Source organism: Lotus japonicus, chromosome 4, assembly GCF_012489685.1.
Source record: "Lotus japonicus ecotype B-129 chromosome 4, LjGifu_v1.2".
NCBI classification, from domain to species: Eukaryota; Viridiplantae; Streptophyta; class Magnoliopsida; order Fabales; family Fabaceae; genus Lotus; species Lotus japonicus.
In genome coordinates this window covers 14,994,328-15,019,384 of record NC_080044.1, presented here as the reverse complement: position 1 = coordinate 15,019,384, position 25,057 = coordinate 14,994,328, and the positions used below count along the sequence as shown (strand labels likewise).

Sequence of the window (25,057 nt, the reverse complement as noted above, 5' to 3'; positions counted from 1 at the left end):
TTCGGGTTTGAGTTTGGGTTTGGGTGCGGGTTTAATCAATTTCACACCCAAACCCAAACAAGTTTTAAAATTCGGGTGAAATCCAAACCCAAAGAAATCGGGTTTCACCCGACATTTCAGGTTGGGTTCGGGTCGAGCCCCACGTGGTGTGGGTTTTCTTGCCATCTCTAAGTGAGAGCGACACCGACTAGGGTTATGTTATGGATTGAGCTGTTTTTTTTTAATAAATAGAGTTACTTCGGTCGGGCCGAATTCGACGGTCAAACCAACTTGAACCCATAAAACTAATTCGGCCAAACCCACGGCCGAACCGACCCATTCAGTAAAACACCGCTGGTTTGACCAGGTTCGGATCGGTCCGGTCCAGTATGGACAACCCTACATGGTGGGGCCATTTATTGATCATTATTGTTGATGATGCTTTTGTTTTTTTCCCTCCCTTTTAGAAATACAACCAAACAAAGGAAATAAAAGTTTTGGGCCAGTTTTCTTTCCATCATCAATCTTTCCATTCCTTTTCCATCAAACCAAACGCAGCGTAAATTTCCGAGTCTCATTCTCATTTTTATAAATCAAAAAACAAAAGCAAGAGCTCCTTCTTCTGCTAACTCTTTTTCCTCTTTGATCTTCTTCTCCCAGTTTTCCATCCAAGCTATTCCTTCTGCTCCGTGATCTCACAATTCCCATTTTCTCTTCCAATTCCCTCTCGTTCCATTTCAGATCGACAGTAACACTATCTGATAGCACCGATTCCATGTCGCTGTAGCTTCTTCGGAGCAAGATCTGAATTCTCCTTCGTATTTGGCGACGCGATTCGATGGAGTGGACCACGCTGCAGCATCTGGATCTCCGCCACATTGGCCGTGGCGTCAGACCCTTGCAGCCTCATGCTGCTTGCTTCCATCACCACCAGGCCCTCGTCGCCGTCGCCATTGGTACCTACATCGTTGGTGAGCCACTAACCTCAACTCTCTCTCTCTCTGTGCCTTCAGTTCTGTAAGCTTAGTTAGTTCACTGTGTTTCGTCGAATCGACTTTGACGGTTGTGTGCTTCGCCAATTTGGAACTTGAAACTTGTGATTGATACAGGAAGAAGAAATAGAGTTGAACTTTCTGTTAATTTTTATGTAATGCTTGTTAAATGTATGTTGCTTATGTGAAGCTTTGGGTTTAGAAGGCGTTTACGAATGAAAGCGATCCTCTGTGTTGAGTTGATGGTGTTTGTTATAGATATTGACTAGCATCTAGTTATGAACTATGAAGCAGAAGCTAACATTGGGACATACCTAATTGTGTGTGTGTTGTGTGTGAGCTTAGAGATTTATAATGTCTTAGTATATGTCATGTGTCGATACTTGACATTTTGTAAGCCCTTACGGAAAAACATTGGGCATCATTTCTATTGATATTTTCCGAAACACTTTCCTTTCAAAACTTGTCCTAGGCGAACTGTCCATGTAAAACGAAAAATTAACTACAATAGTGGCTAAGGAAAAATTGCTTATATGTTTATAATGTAGCCAACCTTTATTTGTTTGTTCCTTTTCAAATTTTAAATGGCCTTGTCTATGTCGTCTAATAACTGTTTCGGAGCTAGGAAATTTTAAAATTAGACTTGCATGTATGTGTGGTGGATACGTGTCATTAGTGAATCCTACAGGGTTGTGTCAGATACGGAATCGTCGTGCGCCATGCAGACACGGCTCCAAGATGATTTATCTTTATTTAATATGTTATGATTAGCTTTGATATTGTCGACTACTGTTAGCAACTTAGCATAATAGATTTAGTTTTCTTTTTTTTTTCATTGTCGTTTTTTAAAAATTTGGCTAGGGATTCTTAAGGAACTAGTGATCTATTATAAATCTTTTGAGTTTCTCTGTCAGCTGGAGCTATCATTGTTGCATGATGCATTTCTTTGCTTGTTGACTTGATTTTGTTTCTTGACACAACTGTTTTACTTATTGGTTTGTTTCCATGTATGTTTGCAGAATTAGATGCATTGTTGCATGATGCATTTCTTTGCTTGCTGACTTGATTTTGTGTCTTGACACAACTGTTTTACTTATTGGTTTGTTTCCACGTATGTTTGCAGAATTAGATGCATTAACAGGGAGCAAGATTTCTGCTCTTGGCGTTGGTGCGCCCGTTGTTCGAATGTCTTACAGTCCTACAAGTGGGCATACTGTGATTGCAATTCTCCAGGTTTGCTTTACTTGAACTTTTTATTTGACTGTCTCCTCCCTAATTAATCGTTTTACTGTTTCTTAATTATTCAATAGAAAGTTGACACATATTTTTGTTGTTATAAAAGGACTTAGTGTTGCAAAAGATCGTGATTTAATCAGAAACATAATCAGGTGTTTGTCATTGATATCTTGACGCCCATAAATGTCCAGAAATCTTTTGTATTTTTGGTTATAGAGGAAGTTATAGGAAAATATAATCATGATTGATGTATTTTCAGACGATGGAGACAATATTGTAGGGTTGAAGTGTTTTAATTGATGAAGTACAGAAAAAACCATAATACATTAGGAGTTTCTATTTTTAAATGCTTATAATTGTTATTTGATTCAACTATTATCATTCTTTAAGATTCGAAGATGCACTAGCAAAGATTCTCTTGTTCAGTGAACTTTTGTTTTGTTTATTTATTTATTTTTGGTTACTTGTTCTGTTTGCTTTGTCAATTTCATTTCTTAATATAACATCTGTTACTTTTACATTTGTAGGATTGTACAATACGGTCTTGTGATTTTGACTTAGAGCAAACATGTGTGTTGCATTCCCCAGAAAAGAAGACTGAACAAATTTCTTCTGATTCAGAAGTTCATATGGCTTTGACCCCTCTACAACCTGTTGTGTTTTTTGGGTTCCATAAACGAATGAGCGTGACAGGTTGGTCTGGTTTATCATAGTGTAGATGATGTATTTGTAGTGGTTTGATTACTGATGGTGATGATTAATTTTCAATGTCTGTTTTTCCACAAATGAAGTTGTTGGAACTGTTGAAGGTGGTAGAGCACCTACCAAAATTAAGACAGACTTGAAGAAGCCTATTGTAAATCTTGCTTGTCATCCTCGCCTCCCTATTCTGGTAATGTGTACAGTGTATTTCTTATCAATATTTCATGGGATTTGTATTTTTGCTGGAGAACATGTCTATTGTTGAGTCTCTTATGTTAATGACATACTTCTACCCTATCCTTCCTGGAATTGACTTCATTTTTTTCCCATCCCAGTATGTTGCTTATGCAGAAGGTTTGATTCGAGCATATAACATTCAGTCCTATGCTATTCATTACACACTACAACGTGAGATGATTTCGTACACATTACTTTCCTGTTGATATGGTTTATCTTTCTCATGTATGTCCTATCTGGAGTATTATTTATATTTTGTTTTCTGTTCAGTTGACAACACCATAAAGCTTGTTGGTGCTGGTGCATTTGCATTTCATCCAACTCTGGAATGGGTTTTTGTGGGGGATCGACGGGGTACACTTTTGGCATGGGATGTATCAACTGAAAGACCTAGTATGATTGGAATGTAAGTGTATTTTATGCGCGATCTATCTTTCCTCATTCTGTAACTGAGCCCTAGTATCATTGTCTCCTAAAGTTTTTATTTGTCATTATATTGTTGTCATTTGTAAATATTTAGGTTTCGGCTTGTTATTTTGGTTAGATCTGATGTTTTGTTATTGAAATTTCAGAAAACAAGTTGGTTCACAGCCAATAAAATCAGTGGCTTGGCTCCCCATGTTGCGTTTACTTGTAACTCTATCCAAGGATGGAAATCTGCAAGTTTGGGAAACACGTATTACAGTTAATCCTAATAGACCTCCAATGGCAGCTAATTTTTTTGAGCCTGCAGGTTAGCTATATTGACTCTTTCTACCTTTACCTTGCATACCTAATGACTTTATGTTGGTTTTGATAGCTTGCTTATGGTAAGTATATTGCAGAAGATTTCTGCTGCTGCCCCCTCCCCACCCTTCCAGAATCTTTTAATAGAGGCAGAGATACCAATGATTATCTTGCTTTGTTAGTGTACCATTCTTTTAATTTAAAAGTGTTTGGCTGATATGTATTACATTCTGGTGCAGCAATTGAATCGATTGATGTCCCTCGCCTCCTTTCCCAACAGGGTGGAGAAGCAGTTTATCCATTGCCGCGAATTAAAGCTATAGAATTTCATCCAAAATCTAATCTAGCAGCACTAGTATTTGCAGTTATGTGGTACCTTGCATTATTTATACCTAACTTTATGGTGGATATGGTTTCTTGCTACTTTGGATTATTTATACCTTACATGATGGTGAATATGGGTTATAAAATTGATGTTTATTTTGACAGAATGTGACAAGTGCAGACACTTCAAAAAATAAGGCCGCATACAGTAGAGAAGGGAGAAAGCAACTTTTTGCAGTTTTACAAAGTGCACGGGGATCTTCAGGTGATGTTTTTCATTTTATCTAGAATCATGGTTAAACAAGCCTTCATAGCATGTTTACCGACTACTTATTTTGGAGAAATTATGTCCTTTTTGAATGCTCTTTCTAGAAGCTGCAATTTTTGTTTTATTCTATAACTGCTAATTAAGCGCTTATGACAATAAGCGCCTATTCATAAGCTTATTTGAGAAGCCTATTAAAATAAGTTCAAAATAGCTAACAGGTAGGTGTAAACACTTATTCATAAGCTAATATGAGGAGCTTATGAAAAGGAGCTCAAAATAGCTTATAGGTAGGTCATAGACTATTTTTGTAAGCTTACCCCAAAACACTTGCATTAGTGTTTATAATATTAGTTTAAATAAGCTCTTCCAAACCTCAGAGGTTGAACTAGTTACAGCTGATGGTACTGTGAAATAGTGACATGAACTGTGGATTGATGACATATTTAGTTATGTAGGTTGTGTTCGTAATTATTAGAATTTGGGAGGCCTAACTCTACCCCAAAAGCTAGTTTGGAGGTGAGGATTGCCTTCTCAACAGTTATTATTTTGTAATTTGTTCATTTTTTGTGCATTTTATTGATCTCGTAGGAAAGCGGTTTGATTGTTGTTATTGTTGCATTTTTTTGCCACTCATTTGTTGCATTTGTTTTTGGCATTGTATCTTCCACACTGTTCTTTCTATTAGTGTATTGCATGTCATATTTGTGTATATTTCTTCTGTTTCCATTCTTCTTTTTAATCAGTTATGCTGATGGTAGAGGTGCTATGCAGCATCTGTCTTAAGGGAAAAACTTTCAGCCTTGGGTTCATCAGGAGTGCTAGCGGACCATCAACTTCAAGCAAAACTACAAGAGCATACTCTGAAAGGGTGAGTTAGAATTTGCAGTTAGTTAAAGGAATATATATTCGTTACTGGTCTTTTGATGGATAAAGTGGTTTTAGCATCCATGAAGTTAATTATATAATTCTGTATGGACTCTAAATCCCCTGCTACTCTTGTTCTGAGTTTTTGGTATTAATTGGGTGGTACAGCCTATTATGTATTATCTGAAACTACACTTGAATGATATACCTTATATGTATATATATATGGGGAATGCTAACTTACTCCCACTTGTTTTTTAGAAGGAGTAAGTTAGCACTCAACACCTTTTGCTTTGGACAAAAGGCTCCAACTCTCTCTTCAACGCAGATTTAAATTCTGATTCAAATTGAAGGTTACTTATGTAATTTTGTTTAAATCTTTTATTTAAAAAAAATTCTAATTTCTCTCTCTTGTTTCGCTTCCCAAAGTTCTTTCCTGTTCAATCTCCCATATCCATCTAGAGCAAGCAAGTCGAGACTACCATGGAGCAAGGTCATTGCCTTCATCGTGAAATTCTGATTACCCTACCAACGGCAGAAAAATCGATTTTTCGCCAGCAAAAACACTATCACCGATTACCACCTACAGGGCCCAAATTGGAGCCATCGTTGCCGTAGACCCACGTCGAACCCATTTCAAAGCCTTTTTCCTTACTCCTAAACCAACGCCAACGAACAACCAATTTGGCCTCCAATCCTCCATTGATTAATAACAGAGTGACATTTTCATGAACTTACTGGCCGAGGTATCATAGTAATTGTTGAATTTCTGCCCAAAAGATTAAGTTATACTAATAAAAGGGAAGACTTGGTGGCGTTAATTGAAAGCCTTGTTCAATTTCTTCATAGCAACCATGGTTCAAGATGTGTCTTGGAGAAAGGAGAGAGAAAAGGTTGAAGATGAAGAAAGGAGAGAGAAAAAGGCTGCAGGTTTTCAAAAATCAAAACAAATGGTAATTAATGATAGTTTAAATTACTTAAGTACCCATGACTAAAACTATTTGTATTGAAGAGAGAGCTGGAGCTTTTTGTCCAAAATAAAAGGTGTTGAGTGCTAACTTACTCCTTCTAAAAAACAAGTGGGAGTAAGTTAGCATTCCCCTATATATATATATGGGTTTACTTTAGTTGCAAAAATGTGATATTGTTGAAGTCTCAGGTTTAACAACAAAGCCTGGGTATAAGGTTAATTTGTGATAAGGTTTTGGGGTGCTTCATTCCCATGGTGTCTATATTTCATTTTGACCATTTGATTGATTTGCCAATTAGCAGATAGCTCTGAAATTTTAGTTTAGTGATTGTTTTTCTGCATGTAATGTGAAACTTTTTCATAGTCTTCGAGAAACACAAAATTAAACTTCTAGAGAATCTTGGTTTCTATATAAGTGTTATTTTGATACTCTAAGATCTGGAGAAGGCATAGAACTTACCATCATCTTGAAGTGCTCATCAGCTGCTTAAACACTGACTAGGTGCACGTTTGGTCCCCCTGTGTGGCTTCCACCAGAAGGCCAAAAGCACACTAGTTCTGATTGAATATAATAAGTGTTGTCAAATCCCAGATAGCGGCATGTAGCGGCCGACCCCAAAACCGCTATAGCGGTATAGCAGGACGGCCGCTGTATTGAATTTTCTTATATATTTATATAAATTATATTATACACATAAATGGTTAATAATGATAAAAAGGCACTCCAAATTCATGAAATTGAGACATTCATAGTTAATAGCCAAAGAACAGTTCCAATGCTTGCAACTTCTCCGGACAGTGCTTGATACTTCAATGTTCCTACATTAAACAATTAAAATTGATAATTCCAAAAGGAACCTGATGAAAATTTCTAAATCCTAAATTGAAATCAGTTTTATGTAAATCACAGTCATGATACTACTGAGTACATGTTTATATGCTATATAATGTAAAGCAATCTGAAAATTCCTATGGATTTATCAAAGGTCAATTATCTGCTCCAATCAATTTGTAAGGTCCAAGATTATCCATGATTTGATAATAAAATTATAGACAAGAATTGGACTTCTGGGAAACTTTACTTTAAGATTAATCTTTTAGTCACTAATTTGAGATGTGAAACTGATCAGATTCCATTGTAACTAATTACTAATGCTTGATCATTTTCTCCTTTACTTTGTTACTCAGCATATATTGAATAGTGTCATGAACCAACTATCCCGAAAGCTTAAACTGTTGGGTGAAGATACATGAATTGTTATGTTTCTAGCATGCCTTCTCATGCAAGAGCCCGTTGCCTCTCATCAATGGATGTTCAGTTGGCTCTTGGGTTGACGATTCATAGACCCACATGCCTTGTGCTGAAGTTCAACTTTTTATTAGATTATAGGGACGAGGATCGAATTCCAAACCACTTGGTTGTAGGAGCTTGGATACCTTGTCATGAACAAACTATCCCAAAAGCTTAAGCTGTTGGGTGAAGACATGTGAATGATTTTATATTATATTTCTGACTAGTAGATATCATATCACTTGTTGCACTTAATAATGATCTTATATCATTGTTGACATCTGCACTCTTTCTTGCAGCCGCAGTCATCTTACAATATCAGACATTGCAAGGAAGGCTTTTCTTTACAGTGTATGTTTCTTTATTGTTTTCTTCATTTTTTTGCTATGGTATAAACGTTTATCGTCACATGCTAAGATAAGCCTGAACGCAAAGAAATAGAAGCAGATGTAACTCAAATCACTTACTGCACTTCATTTAATTCCCTAACTTTTTTTAAAGGTTTCCAGACGCTTGAGCTAGTTTAGCATTCTAGCCTGTGTTTTTTATATGTTTTTCTAATATAGAAAGGAATTTCATTAACAAATAACAGAAAAGCATTAAGGATAAGACATCTTCAGAAGGAAATTCTGAAGAAACACGTAGAGATTAGGACATTTAGTCATGTAACAAGGCATGCCAATATCTCTACATGTCTAACAGAGAAACACCTCTAAAACATTCCTTGAGTAAGTCACGGCAGACAAGCCATAAGTCTTACCTTTTCCCTAATGTTGCGTAGAGATCACAAAGACGCCTTGAAAAGTCAGTCATTCCTTTCCAGCTAAAGACATCTGAGGACAGCAAAGACCAATACTGCATTGAATTTTAGCTTCTTTACAAAAACTAAAACCCTCTGGATTTATTAAAGAGAAGCTGATTCCAGTACTTTGGATGGAACTAATTCTCATCCCACACAGCATATTCCAAAGAAAATTTCCAACAGGACAATGCAAAAATAAAAATAAAAATGGTGATTAACCATATCCTAACAAGAACAGCACAGTACACATGTTAGGAGACAAATCATTCATAGGACATCGTTTTTGCTTCTTATCAAATTTTTCTGAATGGGATTTTACATGATTTTTGTAGCATTTTATGGAAGGCCATGCAAAAATTTCTCCAATATCACGTGTCCCTCTCATCACTGTTCTAGATACCAAGCATCATCTGAATGATTTTCCAGTTTGCGAGGTATGATACTGGTTACTATTTGATTTTGAGACATCTTTTTATTAGATTTGTTATGCTCAATCAAATAACGCCACTTATCCACTGCCAGCCATTTCATTTGGAGCTAAATTTCTTTAATAAAGCCAACCGAGTTCTTCATTATCCAGCCAGAGCGTTCTATGTGGATGGACTGAACCTAATGGCACATAACCTATCGTCTGGATCTGACAGTATCTACCGGAAGCTCTATAATTCGGTAATGTAGAGAGTAGTTTTTTGGACAATATCATGTATTTGTAATTATTTTTCAGTCTAATGAGACATTCATTTGATCATTTCACATGATATTGATATGTTATAAATATTTATTTATTGTAAGTGAAAATCACAACAAATTGGCAAATTCAACGATGTAATATTGTTCATTAATTTTCTATAGATTCCTGGAAGTGTGGAGTACCGAGCAAAATACTTGGTGTACAGTAAAAAGCAGCGGTTATTTCTTGTAGTTTATGAGTTTAGTGGTGCTACAAATGAAGTTGTATTTTACTGGGAAAATACTGATGCACAGACAGCAAACAGTAAGAGCAGCACCGTTAAAGGTATTTTGTCAGTGGAATGCATTTTTCTCTTTATGCCAGAGTTTGTTCATGCACTATGTGTTAATAATTCAAGTAATCATCTTGTAGGTCGAGATGCAGCATTTATTGGCTCCAATGAGAACCAATTTGCTATTCTTGATGACGACAGAACAGGGTTGGCTGTATATACTCTACCAGGAGGGGCTTCTAAAGAAGCTAAGGACAATGATAAAGTTTTTGAAGAAAACCAACCTGCAGAGACTAGTGTTGGTTCAATTCGTGGCCCGACGCCATTTATGTTTGAAACTGAAGTTGATCGTATCTTTTCTACACCAATAGGTTCTTGAACATGCGTATATCACATAATTTATGCATCTATCTACACACTTGTATACAATGTTATCCCTTTTTATACAAGCTTAGCATTAGTTTTTCGGTGGCATAACCCATAAAATTGAGAGTGGTTTCTCTGATTATAGATTCAACTTTGATGTTTGCTTCTCATGGGAACCAAATTGGCCAAGTAAAGCTCATACAAGGGTACCGCTTATCGACTTCAACTGCCAATGGCCATTATATCTCAACCAACAGTGAGGGAAAAAAGTCAATTAAGTTGAAAAGAAACGAGATTGTTCTTCAGGTATAATTTAGAGCGTGCTTCTTAATTATGATTGAAAGTGGCATAGCATACATCTCTTAGTTAAGTGGAACAATTAGAAGATAAGAGTAAAGGAAAAAAAGGAAATTGATTAGAGAAAATAGGATTTTTTTGTTTTGTTTTTTAATTTCATATTAATTTCTAAAATATATTTAAATTTTTAAAAATTCTCTTTAAATTATTTTTGAATTGTATATAACCAAAAACTCGATAACTAATGAACTTTTAGCTCACAATGCATTGGTATGAGTCTTAAGATGTGTCAACAATACATTGATTCAACCTACCTTGTGTTGAATATGTTTAGAGCTTGTTTCTTAGTCCTATGGGTTACTTACAGCCATTCTCTCCCTTCCCCCCCCCCCCAAAAATAATTTTTTTGATCCCTTTTCCTTTCTTCCCTTTGGGTGAAGTCATTGATTATAGCATTCTTCTTTGGGGAAATATTAATAAGTAGCTCTGTATTAATCCTTGTTTCTAAAAATTCGACAGGTGCACTGGCAAGAAACTCTTAGGGGTTATGTTGCTGGAATTTTAACGACACACAGAGTCCTTATTGTTTCAGCGGCCCTTGATATACTCGCAGGCACTTCTACCAATTTTGACAAGGGACTTCCTTCAATATCCTTTTTGTTTGTTTATAAAATAGAGAAATTGTTTATTCACATTAAATTTCCCGTGTCACGATATTTTCTATTTTGAAACCCTAACTCAAGCTCACTATAGATCTCTCCTGTGGGTTGGACCTGCCCTTCTTTTCTCGACTGCTACTGCAATCAGTATACTTGGTTGGGATGGAAAAGTGAGGTCAATCCTCTCAATCAGTATGCCTTATGCAGGTAATTTTCTTGCGGCATACTGGGATGTCCTAATTTTTATATCCACTATTTCCCAGGCGTGTTCTTTTGCTTCAACTACTGTACTTTTTTTTTCTCGACAATGTCCTGATTTTTTTATATGAATTTATTTGGCAGTCTTGGTTGGTTCTTTGAATGACCGGTTATTGCTGGCTAACCCTACTGAAATAAATCCCAGACAGAAAAAGGGAGTAGAGATCAAAAGCTGTCTTGTTGGTCTCCTTGAACCAATTCTTATTGGATTTGTCACAATGCAGCTAAGTTTTGAGCAGAAGCTTGATCTGTCAGAAATATTATACCAAATAACTTCGAGGTTTTCTTTTATGCCTTTGAATTTTAAACTAGTTTTAGAAAAATTCAATTTAGTTTTGTTATGTAGACCTTGCACCAAAATTTACACCATGTTTGGAAATAATCCTGGGTATTTATCAAATTGCACCTTTTGGGTAAAAGAACCACGATTTAGATTTCAAGAGCACATTTAATTTTTGGGTTATATATGTTCCAAGTCCCTGACACGGTGAAATCCAAATAGGTCCCCATAATTTTTTATTTAACTTTTGGTCCTCAACAATTTTTTGTAATTCAAATAAGGACAAGTGACATCATGGTGCTTGCATTGCCAGTCCACGTGGACTTTTTACATACTTTTTGGTCATTCTAAAATTTCTTTATCACTTTTGGTCCTTCTCCCCCGTTCCACTTCTTCCTCTTCTCACTCAACCTCCACAACCACCACCTAGCCCCCAGTTCCCTTCCTTCTCCCTTTCCCCAGCTCGTGAACGGGAATGAATCTCGGTTGGCTTCCTGATAATAAATCCATCCTAAACCAATTTCCTGATGTCTTGGCCTGGAAAGTAATGATTGTATTGCAGAAAAAATTGTACCATAGAGAATGAGAGTAGATATCAGACAACTTGAGGGCTGTTTTATCTCTTTTTTTTCAAACTTTTCAATTGATCACACAATTTAGGGAAAGGGTAACAACGTATTTGCAAGTTCTTCAAACATCAGTTAGAAACTAGAATCATGTTGAAATAAGACCAAAATAAAGAAATTTCAGACATAATTTAAATGCAATATTTCAACGGAAAGGATAAGTGACAGCACACAAGCTAAAGTTAATTAGATGGAGCATTCATTCTGCTGACAGTGATGAAAATAAGTACTTGAAGCCAAAGCATCAGCAGACGAATCAATAATTAAAAAGAAAATAAGTGACTATAGTCAATAATGTAAACTAAATGTTATATGTGTAATCGCTGTGTGCCATAGATTTGCTAGTTTTTGGTTCTGGGAAAGGGGGAGGGAGGGAGTTTAGGTGTGGACTGGGTGGTGGTTGTGGAGGTTGGGTGGTGGCTGTGGAGGTTGGGTGGGAGGAGGAAGAGGAAGAGGGAGAGGAAAAAGGGGAAAGGGGATGACAAGGACCAAAAGTGATTAAAAAAAAATTTAGAATGACCAAAAGTGATGTGAAAAATCCATGTATACTGGCCCCGTACAAGCACCATAATGTCGTCCTTATTTGATTTAAAAAAAAATGCAGTCATAATTTTTTTTCTAGGGACCTATTTGGATTTCATCCTATATGTCAGGGACTGGAACATGTTTAACCCTTAATTTTTTATTAAATTTACATTAAAGCTGATTGTCATGAGCCAATTATCCTAAAAACTTAAGATATTGGATGAAGACACATGAATAGTTCAATATTATATATCTAACACGCCTCTTACGTAAGAGTGTATTGTGCTTGAAGTGTGGACAATGCATAGACCTGCCTATCTAGGATAGAACCGATACTGTGTCATGAACCAATTATCTTAAAAGCTTAAGCTATTAGGTGAAGACACATGATTGATTTTATATCATATTTCTCATACTGATACATTGACACGTTAACTTCTTAACTGATGAAGGTTTGACAGCTTGCGCATAACACCAAGGTCTCTGGACATACTTGCTAGAGGATCTCCGGTTTGTGGAGATTTAGCTGTGTCCTTATCACAATCAGGTCCTCATTTCACCCAGGTAAGCAGTGAAATTCTTTGTCTTGGAAATTTTGTGTTGGTCTCTCTGAACTCCTGAGCATGTTGAATATTTGATCTTCAGGTGATGCGGGGTGTTTATGCTGTGAAAGCTCTTCGTTTTTCCACTGCTTTATCTGTTTTGAAAGATGAATTTCTGCGATCTAGAGATTATCCAAGATGTCCTCCCACATCTCATTTATTTCACCGGTTCAGGCAGTTGGGTAATGCCTGTATCAGGTAAGCAATTGGCTTATGATTCTGCATTTACTTTTGGTAATTATTGAACTATTATTGAACTATGATACATGGACAGCACACTCATTTCATAACTCTACTCTGTATAAAATATGTTATAGCTTACACGTTTTTCCGTTCTAGGAACAATTGTCCCCCTGTATAATTAATTCTTAAAATTACTTTGACCATTTATTTGCTTGTTTATATGCGAATAATGCTTTCCCAGTAAACTATTAGTAGTATTATTCTGTCATTGATTCTTAGCTCCACCTGTATCAATTGCGATCTATGACATGCGTGTATCTGTTACCTACAGTGTTGGAAATGATTGATGATTTACTGAGTAGTTGGTAGTGGTACTGTAGTTAATTATATAGCGTGATACACAAGTTGGCTGTTACTTCATAATGTCATGTCACTTGCAGGTTCGGTCAATTTGATAGTGCAAAAGAAACATTTGAAGTTATAGCAGACTATGAAAGCATGCTTGATCTGTTTATATGCCACCTTAATCCCAGCGCCATGCGTCGTCTTGCTCAGAAATTGGAAGAAGAAGGTCTTGACTCAGAATTGAGGCGTTATTGTGAAAGGATATTACGAGTTCGATCTAGTGGATGGACACAGGGTATATTTGCTAACTTTGCTGCTGAGAGTATGGTTCCAAAAGGACCTGAATGGGGTGGTGGAAACTGGGAAATTAAAACCCCAACTACTGTCAAGGATATACCTAAGTGGGAGCTTGCTGCGGAAGTGACACCATACATGAAGACTGATGAGGGTACGATTCCATCCATTATTGTAGATCATATTGGTGTCTATTTAGGCTTAATTAGAGGAAGGGGCAATATTGTTGAGGTGAGGGAAGATAGCTTGGTTAAGGCCTTTATGCCAGGAGGTAACGAGAATAAATTAAACGGTCTTGAAGCATCTTCAGTTAAATCCATATCTAATCAATCGGATGTGAATCCCAGAGGTGGTTCAATGATGGGTCTGGAAAGCCTTAATAAACAACTTGCTAGTTCCTCTGCTGATGAGCAGGCTAAAGCAGAAGAAGAATTTAAGAAATCCATGTATGGAGCTGCTGATGGTAGCAGCAGTGATGAAGAAGGAGTATCCAAAAAGAAAATACACATTAAAATTCGAGACCCAATTTCCTCTTCTACTGTGGATGTAAATAAGATTAAAGAAGCCACTAGACAGCTTAAACTTGGTGAAGGGTTACCTCCTCCAACGAGGACCAGGTCGTCAATCAGTGGAAACCAGGATCTTGGCCAGATTTTGTCCCTGCCACCAGCAACTACTGGAATGGGTTCTGCTACTGCTTCAACTCCTGCTGACCCTTTTGGTACAGACGCCTTCACTCAACCTGATTCCACTTCGCAGCCAACTATTGGGGTTGTGAGTGGGGGAGCTAAAGCAGGACCTATTCCAGAGGATTTCTTTCAGCATACAGTTTCTTCCCTTCAGGTTGCTGCATCGCTGCCTCCTGCTGGAACTTTTCTCTCAAGATTCACTCCAGGGGGTCCAATAAGCAACACAACTCCAAATCAGGTTAGCGTTTCTGAAGCTGATGTTGGGTTTCAAGGTGGTGTTCCCCCTCAAGCCATTCAACAACCTGCTGTTCCAATCGAGTCCATAGGACTTCCTGATGGTGGTGTCCCTCCGCAATCCTCAGCACAGGCTGTGGTCATGCCCCAATCTCAGTTGCAGGCTGCTCAGGCACAATTTTCTAGCCAACCTCTTGATCTTAGTGTACTTGGAGTACCAAATTCTGCTGATTCAGGGAAGCCTTCACAAAGTAGTTCTGCACCGGTTTCTGTACATCCTGGACAGGTATAAACAAAATACATGCATAGGTGTCCATATTTGTGCTAAATGCCAACAAATTTTATTCATGTGGGGAAGAATGTGGGAAATGCAAGATTAGATGTTCTAGAATGAACTGGCATCTACAAGAAACAGAAAGGAACAATACTTTTTTTGTTTTTCCTATCATAATTTTGTGGATGCTAGAGAAATTAGTAAGTCTGCGGAGAAAAGGTTCTGATATAGCTATTGTACATATGAACAGGATAGGGATTATTAATGGCACGGCTAATGAACCTACTGAGACACGTGTTGGTTTTTCATTATTTCCTTTCTCATGGCTTCTTATGACAGGTTCCCCGTGGGGCTGCTGCTTCTGTATGTTTCAAGATTGGACTTGCTCACCTTGAGCTAAATAATCTTTCAGATGCATTGTCTTGCTTTGATGAAGCTTTTCTTGCATTAGCTAAGGAACAATCTCGTGGAAGTGATATAAAAGCTCAAGCAACAATCTGTGCTCAATACAAATTAGCAGTCACTCTTCTTCGGGTACTTATACCATTCTTCAGTTTTAAACTACATAGGTAGAATGGATAACTGCAGAAAAAAGATAATTAAGTTATGTACATGAGCTTTTGTTTCTCTTGACCATAAGCCTCATGTATTCGAGAAACAGAATTGAGATGTCAATATTTATTTTCAACTTGCTCCTAAGCGAGATGAGAAAACGGATGATCTCTGCTACTGTTTTCGTGCATCTGACTATATCGGAAGAAAATGTCATTTTTATCCTTATTAATTAGGGACATTCAGGCTCTTACTTTATTTCATTTCATTTGACATATGACATTAAATTTCAATCTGTTGACACTGGATTCTAGCTGGGGTCTAAGTTGCAAGACAGATAATAAACCATTGTCCACACTCTAATTAAGCTGAAACCATTTTTATTCATGCCTTGGTGGTTGATCAGACATGGTAAATTACATTGGAAAGTCTTATACCTCGTGGCCTAAAACTGTTGAGTTTCCCTTTTAGACATGAATCAACGAATTTGGTTTCAGTTTTTACGTAAAATGTTGGGTGACTGGAAATTTTTCCTTCATTATTTCAGGAAATTGGACGTCTACAGAAGGTCCATGGTCCAAGTGCAATCAGTGCAAAAGATGAGATGGCGAGACTTTCACGTCACCTCGGTTCATTGCCTCTTCTTGCTAAACACAGAATAAACTGCATTCGAACTGCCATCAAAAGAAACATGGAGGTCCAGAATTATGCATATTCAAAGCAAATGCTAGAACTACTATTTACCAAAGCGCCTCCAAGCAAGCAAGAGGAATTTAGAACCTTGATTGACCTGTGTGTTCAGAGGGGTTTGACTAATAAATCCATTGATCCCTTGGAAGATCCCTCACAGTTCTGTTCTGCCACTTTAAGCAGGCTTTCAACCATTGGATATGATGTCTGTGATCTCTGCGGAGCCAAATTTTCAGCAGTGACTGCACCCGGATGCATTGTCTGTGGAATGGGTAGCATCAAAAGATCAGATGCTGTTGCAGGACCAGTTTCTTCACCGTTTGGTTGAGTCTCCTAAGATGGTTTTGTAACATGTGGTATCCCTAGTGAAGCTGTTGTAAAGATAGAACTTCTTTGTAGAGAAAATAGCAAGGGGGGAGGGAAACAAAATTCTTGCACAAAATCTGTAGAGATTGTATGGTTTGTCTATTTTGTACACTGCTTTTGAGTTTCTGTGTGATGGTTTCCTCGGCTTTTTGTCTTCCTTCCCCGATGATGAATTCTGTGATTACAGAATATGTTGTTTACATATACTTTTGTAATTATCTTAAACCTTTGCAAGGATAGAAGCACCAAGTTACAGAGCATATTGTATTCGCATCTAATGGTTTTTTTGAGAAAGGCTTGCTTGCGTCATAATACTTTACCATTGATAGAATCATTCATTATGTTTACACCAGTCATGCATGTGCATTTACCCGTGACTGATTGTACGCCCAGGAAAGGAATGGACAGAACATCAAGTTAGTTGATGAAAAAAAAATATTAAAAAAAAATTCTGATAGTGTTATTTATAAGTTAATTTGGAAGGTAAACCCTGAAGAGAAAAAGTTTGATGCACCGACGGTGTAAAGTTTTTTTACACGTCAACCAATCAGATTTCAAGGATGTGAGAAAATCTCTCTTTTCATTTAATTTCTTTAATTGACATGTCACATCCTTGAAATCTGATTGGTTGACGGTGTAAAAATACTTTACACCGTCGATGCATCAAAATTAAACTCAACCCTGAAAGGTTCCTATAAATTTTAATAATATCTTACTGGGACTGAGATGAATATTAATATTGAAGTTTATGTTTTTAGGAAGCAGGGAGGCTTGCCACGTATATATTTAAGGTGGAAAATGTTGAATACTAGTTGACGGGTAGCCTACTTGACCAATAACTCTTTTAACTCATGATTGAACTATTGTCGTGAGTAGGACTGTTCATGGTTCGGTTCTTTGCTTGAACCGAATCGAACCTGAACCAAAATTTTGGTTCGAGAGAACCGAACCAAACCGACATAGTATGGTTCGAACCGAACCGAACCGGTTTCAAATTTCGGTTAACCAGTTCGGTAAAACATGCATATTTATAGATGGTTCGAACCGAACCGAACCGATATACTATGGTTCGAACCGAACCGAACTTGAATTGGTAGTTGATATTTTGGTTCGGTTACCGAACTGGTTTTTCAATTTAGGTTCGAGTTCGGTTCGGTTCTTAAAGGTTCGGTTCTTAAATGGTTTGGTTTTCGGTTCGGTTCTTGCTTAGCTTCGGTTCTCAGAGAACCATGAACAGTCCTAGTCGTGAGAGTCATAAGGGCGTGGTATGTTGAAGATGAAGAGGAATGACACGACGATTCGTTCTATAATCTTTTATTGATGGATCGAAAGGTTAGTAATGAAAAAAACTCACGTTATTATTGAATATCAAAATATAGTTTAATTTACTTCACGGACATACATTCATATTCTTATAAAGGGACAAATAATCCATACATAGTGTAGGCATAGCCTTCCCGAACGTTTTGCCAATAAAATCACTGAAGGTTTAGTCTACCGTTTTGAATATTTCTGGGTATGACATAATTTTCGAGGTGTCAAATATCAGATCATGCACAGGAAACACAATTTCATTATATTGAAACATCCTTCTTTTACTCTGCAAATGTATCTTGTGTGGATGCCTAAATGCACTCAGACCTCAGAAATTATGTCATACCCAAAAATATTCAAAACGGTAGACTAAACCTTCAGTGATTTTATTAGCAAAACGTTCGGGAAGGCTACGCCTACACTCTGTGTGGATTTTTTGTCCCTATAAGTGAAGAAGGTTCATATGAATATGAATGTATGTCCGTGAAGTAAATTAAACTATATTTTGATTACTAACCTTTCGATCCATCAATAACGTGAGTTTTTTACATTACTAACCTTTCGATTCATCAACAACAGATTATAGAACGAATCGTCGTGTCATTCCTCTTTATCTTCATGCCTTTCCTCTTCATCTTCAGCATACCACAACCTTATGACTCTCACGACAATAATCCAATCATGAGTTAAAGGAGTTATTTGGTCAAGTAGACTATAGCGTGGATCCTTGATGCAAGTACGTATAGGAGATGAAAACTAACGTCTGATGCTTATGACCCGAACTTGTGTTACAAAGGAGATGTATACTAAATTATATATATAGACTTATTGCTCATGATTTCAGATTAATTGTTTAGTGATTTTTTATAAGTTTAACATTTTTTATAATTTACTTCGTATTTGTTTTTTTTTTATTGTGATTTCGGTTTTTATATGGTTAATGGTTAATGCACATAATTAATGCACACAATTTCGAATATTAATTTTATATAATTAAATGATTATAGTTAATGAATTAATGTATTTAAACTATTTTGGGATTTAGAATTTAATGTACAAAATCTCGTTATTAATTCAGTGAATTTGAATTAATTATATCAAATTGTCGTAATTAATTTTTCACGCATTAAAAATTAACTTCTTAAAAATTAAGAAAATGAATTGAATAATAAAATAACATTAATGATGTTTTCGATTTTTTTATAATTTATAGAAAAAAAGGTCAAGAATTAAAATCAATTGATTTGATTTTCCTATAAATTAATGATTGAATAATACACATTATAATCATTGTTATATTAAAAAAATTTAATGCGTGTTATTAACAATTGACTAAAACTTAATGTAGGAAAAAATCATTAAATTTGTGATTAATTTTTTTTTTAAATAATAGGATATAGAAATAAATGTTTTTATTCATTGCCTAAAAATCAATTTTTCAAAAAAACCGTAGATTAAGCGTATTAAATTCATTTTTGTTAAAAAAGGGAAATGAACATGGTAGTTAATGATACATAAATATCAATATCAATATATATTAGAAAAGAAGAACTTCTATCAGACTGATTTAGTGACGTGTCGTTCTCACGTTAATTCTTAGTGACGTGTCATTCTCATAAAAAAATTCCATGTGTCATTCTCAGGTTAATTCTCATAAAAAATAATTTTTTTAAATCTTAGATTTGATTAGGATTTAGGTTGTCATTCTCACGTTAATTTTCATACAAAAATTCCACGTGTCATTCTCATAAAAAAATACATTTTTAAATTTTATATTTGACTTAATTAATTCATGATTTTATAAGTTTTTATTGTGATCATGATTTTATGAGTTTTTATTGTGATTTGCGAGATTTTGATAGTTTTTATCTATATTTATTTAGTACCTTTTTAAATTTTAGATTTGATTGAGATTTAGGTTAAAAAATTCCACGTGTCATTCTCAGGTTAATTCTCATGAAAAAAATACATTTTTAAATTTTAGATTTGATTAGGATTTAGGTTGTTTATTTCTTGATTTTATCTTAATTTATTTTTTATTCATTTTTAGAGTATTAATTAATTTTTATGGTATTTTTATTAAATTTTTTGATTTTTAATTAATTCAGGATTTTATGAGTTTTTATTGTGATTTGCTAGATTTTGATAGTTTTTATCTATATTTATTTAGTGCCTTTTTATATTTTAGATTTGATTAGGCTTTAGGTTGTTTATTTCATGATTTTATCTTTTTTTTTGAGAAGCAACTGATATATATATATAAGAAAAAGAAGAATAAAGCCATGAGAACAATCCTCTCATGTGGACAAAAAGTCTCAAAAACTGCTAAAGAGATGTGGTTAGGAAACCCGGCCAAGGAGAAAGCCTCATCAAAACCTCTCCAAGGGAAAACCCAGTGGGAAAAACCCAAGGAGAGGAAAAAGAGTACTCTAACCAAGGCAACCAACCACAAAACAGAGATAACAAGCAGAGGAGGCATAACTTATGCAAAGTGAAGTACATGAAACCGCAAGCATAAAACATCCTACTAGAAAGATAAGGAAAGCTAGCCAATATAGAGTACAATTCCCACACGGTTTACACTACTACTCGACCCTCGAAGAAAAGTCCTGTGTTATTGATGATGGCTGGGAGTCTTGAAGTAATATAGGTCCCTCGGATGATCAGCTCCTCGCTTAGCCAATTTATCAGCTTCGCTGTTTGCCTCTCTAAAAATGTGTTTCACCGATAAACAATTTACCTCCGCAACCCACAGGTCAATCTGATTAAGCTTGTTCAACAATTTCCATGGTCTGTTGCTTCGATTATTGACCCAACCGACAGCTAGAGAAGAATCACTTTCAATTGTTAGATTTCTCAATTGTTTGTTAACACAGATCGTAAGTGCCTCAAAGATCGCCCACACCTCAGCTTCAAAAGCAAAGCCTTCCCCAGCATGTTTAGAGAAAAAACCCAGAATCTCATTATCACTATTTCGAATTATACCACCGATACCACATCTTCCCGGCGACCCTCTGGCAGCACCATCTACGTTAATTTTAATTAAACCCACTTCAGGAGGAGTCCAACTAGCATGTCTTGCAGTAGGCAATTTGGACCCAAATCTGATTAGCTCGAAATTCCTGGCCAATTGTTCAATACTGTAAGCATTTTGAAAGAGCAAATCATGCGTCCACCACCCAATTCGTGAGAGATGAAGATCCCATACTTCTGTACAATTGAAAGTCTTCTGATTAAAGCACACATTATTCCTTTCAATCCAAATTGACCATGATAGTGCATATGGTATTAAACTCCAAAGCAGCTTGTCAGAAAGTTTGGGTAAATGGTCCCATTCAGTTATGAGTCCTTCTAGAGACGAAGGAACAACCCAATAAAAACCTTCACGATTTATAATCGAGCACCACAGAGACCAAGAATGTTTTTGATTGATAAGAAATTATTCTTACTCTCTCACTCTAACTTTATTTCTTTATTTTATCTTAATTTATCTTATTATTTATTTAATGTTAATTTTAGGAAGTATTTTATTTTATTTTAGAGTTATTTTTTGAGTTTAAATTGAAACCTTTTTCATTATCTCTTTAAATTAGGAAAAGTCTCAAGCCTAATTTAGTGCATATTTCATAAAATATTAAAATTTTAAAAGATTTGCCCTAATTATCTAAGATTTACCTAGATTAAATAAAAAACTAAAAATTCAATAAAAATACTATAAAAATTAATTAATAAAAACTACCAAATCAAAATAAAAACTCTTAAAATCCTTAATTAAATAAAAATCCGAAAATTCAATAAAAATAACATAAAATTTAATTAATACTCTAAAAATAAAATTTAATTAATACTCTTACGTCTACACCCGCCACACTTTTGGTGATCACAAACACAAGTAATGTTTTTGATTGATATCTCCAAATTAGAGTGAGAGAGTAAGAATAATTTCTTATTTAGGGGATTCTTCTTGGGTTTTTTTTTAGGTTTATGTTGATGTTGGCGAATGAGAGTTTCAATATTTGGAGCATATTGTGTAATAACTGAAACACTGATATTTCCAAAGACAAGGAGAGATTGGAAAAGATTCAGCGTGAAGGTGAATATTTGTCTCTTCCATTTTCCCAATATATTCAACCTTTGTAGAGGATCATGCTTAATGTAATTTGTTTGTTTAATCTTTGTTAAAATGTACCATGCACTATGTACCAAAGACTCTTTTGGAGCACCTGATTAAACTGATGCTTTTTATTTGGAATATTTGAAGTATTATATGATTGTGGATTGGTAGGAATTGAGATGAGAACTGGTGGTATATTGACCAGAGTTGTCTCCCTAATAGTCTTAGCTTCTCATTTTCAAGTACTTATCTAATTTGATTTGGGTCCTTATTGCATGGACTTTTATGCTTTATTATACTTTGAAGTGATTTGCTGGATAATGTGAACTATAACTTAATTTTGATTACAACTGATCATGGCATGCTGCATAACAGAGCGAACGAGGAATAAAAAATATTAATACATATGTATTATAAATTTATGACCTAAATTTATTAGTACTAACAAATTAGAGTTACGAGATCTCACAGGGATGAACATTTTACATGAAAAATGAAAAATTCATTTTTTCTATAACTTAAGTGTATTTTTAATAATTTAAATATTCGCAAACAAAATTCAGTTATACCTCACATATGCAAAACTTAAAGATTTTGGTCTATTAACTTATGTGTTTTTCGAAATCTTTATATTAGTTAATTCAATGTATGCTTACAAAAACTAGAATTGAGTGTCTGAATTTATGCTCTTTAAATATTTACATATTTATTATGATTGTTTTTACATTCTTAGTATCTTAAATTTTTTATAATTTAAAATATTGATGATGTATCAAATACGATAGACAAATTTCCCGTGCAACGCGCGGGTAAAAAACACTAGTTTATTTTTAAAAGGAAATAGAATATAGGACATTTTAATTTTTTATAATTTATAAAATTTAATGTATTAAATAACATCAAATGATATTTGCCTATGTACCAAAAAAAAATAACATCAAATGACAATCAATTAAAAACGTATTTTTTATAACGAAATAAAAACCAATTAAAAATGTTTTAATAATTTTGCATTAAAAACCATTTAAATAGGTGTATTAAATCCGATTTTTGTTAAAAAGGAAAATGATTATAGTATTTAATGTTTTGATTATTTACTAAAATTAATGCATATAAAATGGGGTTGTTTAAATGACCCATGATAAAGTTTGTGTTAAATAACCCATCATCCAATCACATTGAAAATAAGTGAGTTGGAATTTGTATATTTTATTTATTAATTTATTTCCAACTCACTTATCTCCAATGTGATTGGATGATGGGTTATTTAACCCAAACTTTATCATGGGCCATTTAGACAACCCCATATAAAATACATTGACAGGAAATGAATATACTACCTTCATTTCTATTTAACTGTTGAGAGATATAAGAAACACACATATTAAGAAGTGCAATTAATTTAGTTGATTTTCAGGAAAATATTATTTGTTTTCCTATTTCCCCCTTTAGAATGTATTCTTATCTTTCATCATTTAATGTTCATGCAAGGGCATTTCTTGGAAATACATTATTTAATGCTCTCTTGAAACTCTAAGTGAACAGATATATAGGAACCATTTTCTTTTTTTTAAAGTGAATAGTTAATAAGGAACGGATGTAGTAGTAGTTAATTTCTAGTATTAATTTTGCATTAAAAACCATTTAAACACGTGCATTAAAAAGGAAAGGATTATAGTAGTTAATGATTTGATCATTGACTAAAATTAAAGTATTTAAAATACTTTAAATAGGTGTGATAAAAACATTTTTGTTAAAACGAAATGAATATATCAGAAATGTGATTCCTTTGATTTCTAACGAGTGCAATTTATCTTTTCGATGTATAAAAAAATAGATTAAAATTCGTACAATTGAATAACTAACAAAAATATGCTTAACCAAATCTCAAATTCTGCAAAAAATATCAGGGGATGATTTAATGATGGCTAATAAACAATAGCTGATTTAATCTACAGTGAAAAAAGAAAAAAAATCTTTATGAACGTGATTATGCGAGTTCGTTTTCACACAGTAAAATAAACTAAGCTTGACCTAGATCAACAGAAAATCATTTCACATTCTTCATGAACATGAAGAAAATAGCACAAAGCGTAGATATAAGAAATCACCAACAAAGCATTCAAAACACATATTAATCTTAGAAAAAAAAGGATGTGATAGTAGCACAAATTATAAAGTATGAGATCATTTTATGTTTATACCAAGTCATCCAAGTTTGAGCCAATATTGCAGAAATCATTAGAAAAACTATGAACAATTTACTTAAATCATATATGAAATGTTATTTTCTTATTATGTTTGACATTAAAGCATTTCCATGCTTAAATGTTCTTTCCCGTAGGAGTTTTTTGCCTGTAATTTGAACAAAATAAAAATAAATTATATTGTTATGTAGAACATGTTTAATATGAAATTACATTGTAAAATAGTGACATTTTACTAAAATTTATTTTTTGTTAATTTTACATGAATTTTCATGTAAAATGTTCCTCCCCGTAGGAACTATTAACCCTATATTTTAACTTAACCAAAAATATATTATATATGTACTAATGTTTCTGGAAGTAACACCTCATCAAATTGGCCTGAGAATTAATTTGGGAGTGACACCTCAGCAAATTGACCTGATGGAAGCTCTTCTTTTCTAATATATATTGATTGATATTAATTGATATTGATATTGATTTTAATATTTAATTTTTTAAAGATACATTTATATTTTTTTAGATGTCATTTTTGATATTGATATTACGTGAAATGTCATTTTTTTTAGATTTTCGAAATTAAAATAAAAGTTTTAAGAAGAAAAAATTATTTTGTTTTGGAATCGAAAGAAATGGCTCTGTTCCCTTAGGATAGCTTAAGTGTGGTAGGAGCTGGGGGACATATGAGTTGGGTAGGAGGAGGTTTTAGAATCGATTCATGGCGAGTGCAATTTATCTTTCCGATGTACAAAAAAAAATGGCTCCCGGATTTGTGTAATCAATAAGGGAGATTGTTATAATCATAAAAGAATAAATGCACTTTAATTTT

General features: G+C 34.6%; 1 protein-coding gene across 1 annotated transcript; it reads left to right on the top strand.

The window, feature by feature from the left end:
* Positions 1–593: 593 nt before the first annotated feature.
* On the top strand, positions 594–16,853 carry LOC130710425 (uncharacterized). The gene is made up of 24 exons (XM_057559702.1): positions 594–950; positions 2,095–2,204; positions 2,735–2,900; positions 2,999–3,099; positions 3,245–3,317; positions 3,417–3,552; positions 3,719–3,879; positions 4,112–4,236; positions 4,362–4,461; positions 5,236–5,332; positions 7,889–7,940; positions 8,724–8,825; positions 8,914–9,060; positions 9,244–9,406; positions 9,494–9,724; positions 9,865–10,025; positions 10,536–10,664; positions 10,765–10,882; positions 11,018–11,213; positions 12,817–12,928; positions 13,010–13,164; positions 13,590–14,997; positions 15,325–15,519; positions 16,085–16,853. The coding sequence occupies exons 1-24, from the start codon at positions 818–820 to the stop codon at positions 16,553–16,555; spliced, it is 4,842 nt and encodes a 1,613-aa protein (XP_057415685.1). The 5' UTR covers positions 594–817; the 3' UTR covers positions 16,556–16,853.
* Positions 16,854–25,057: the final 8,204 nt, after the last annotated feature.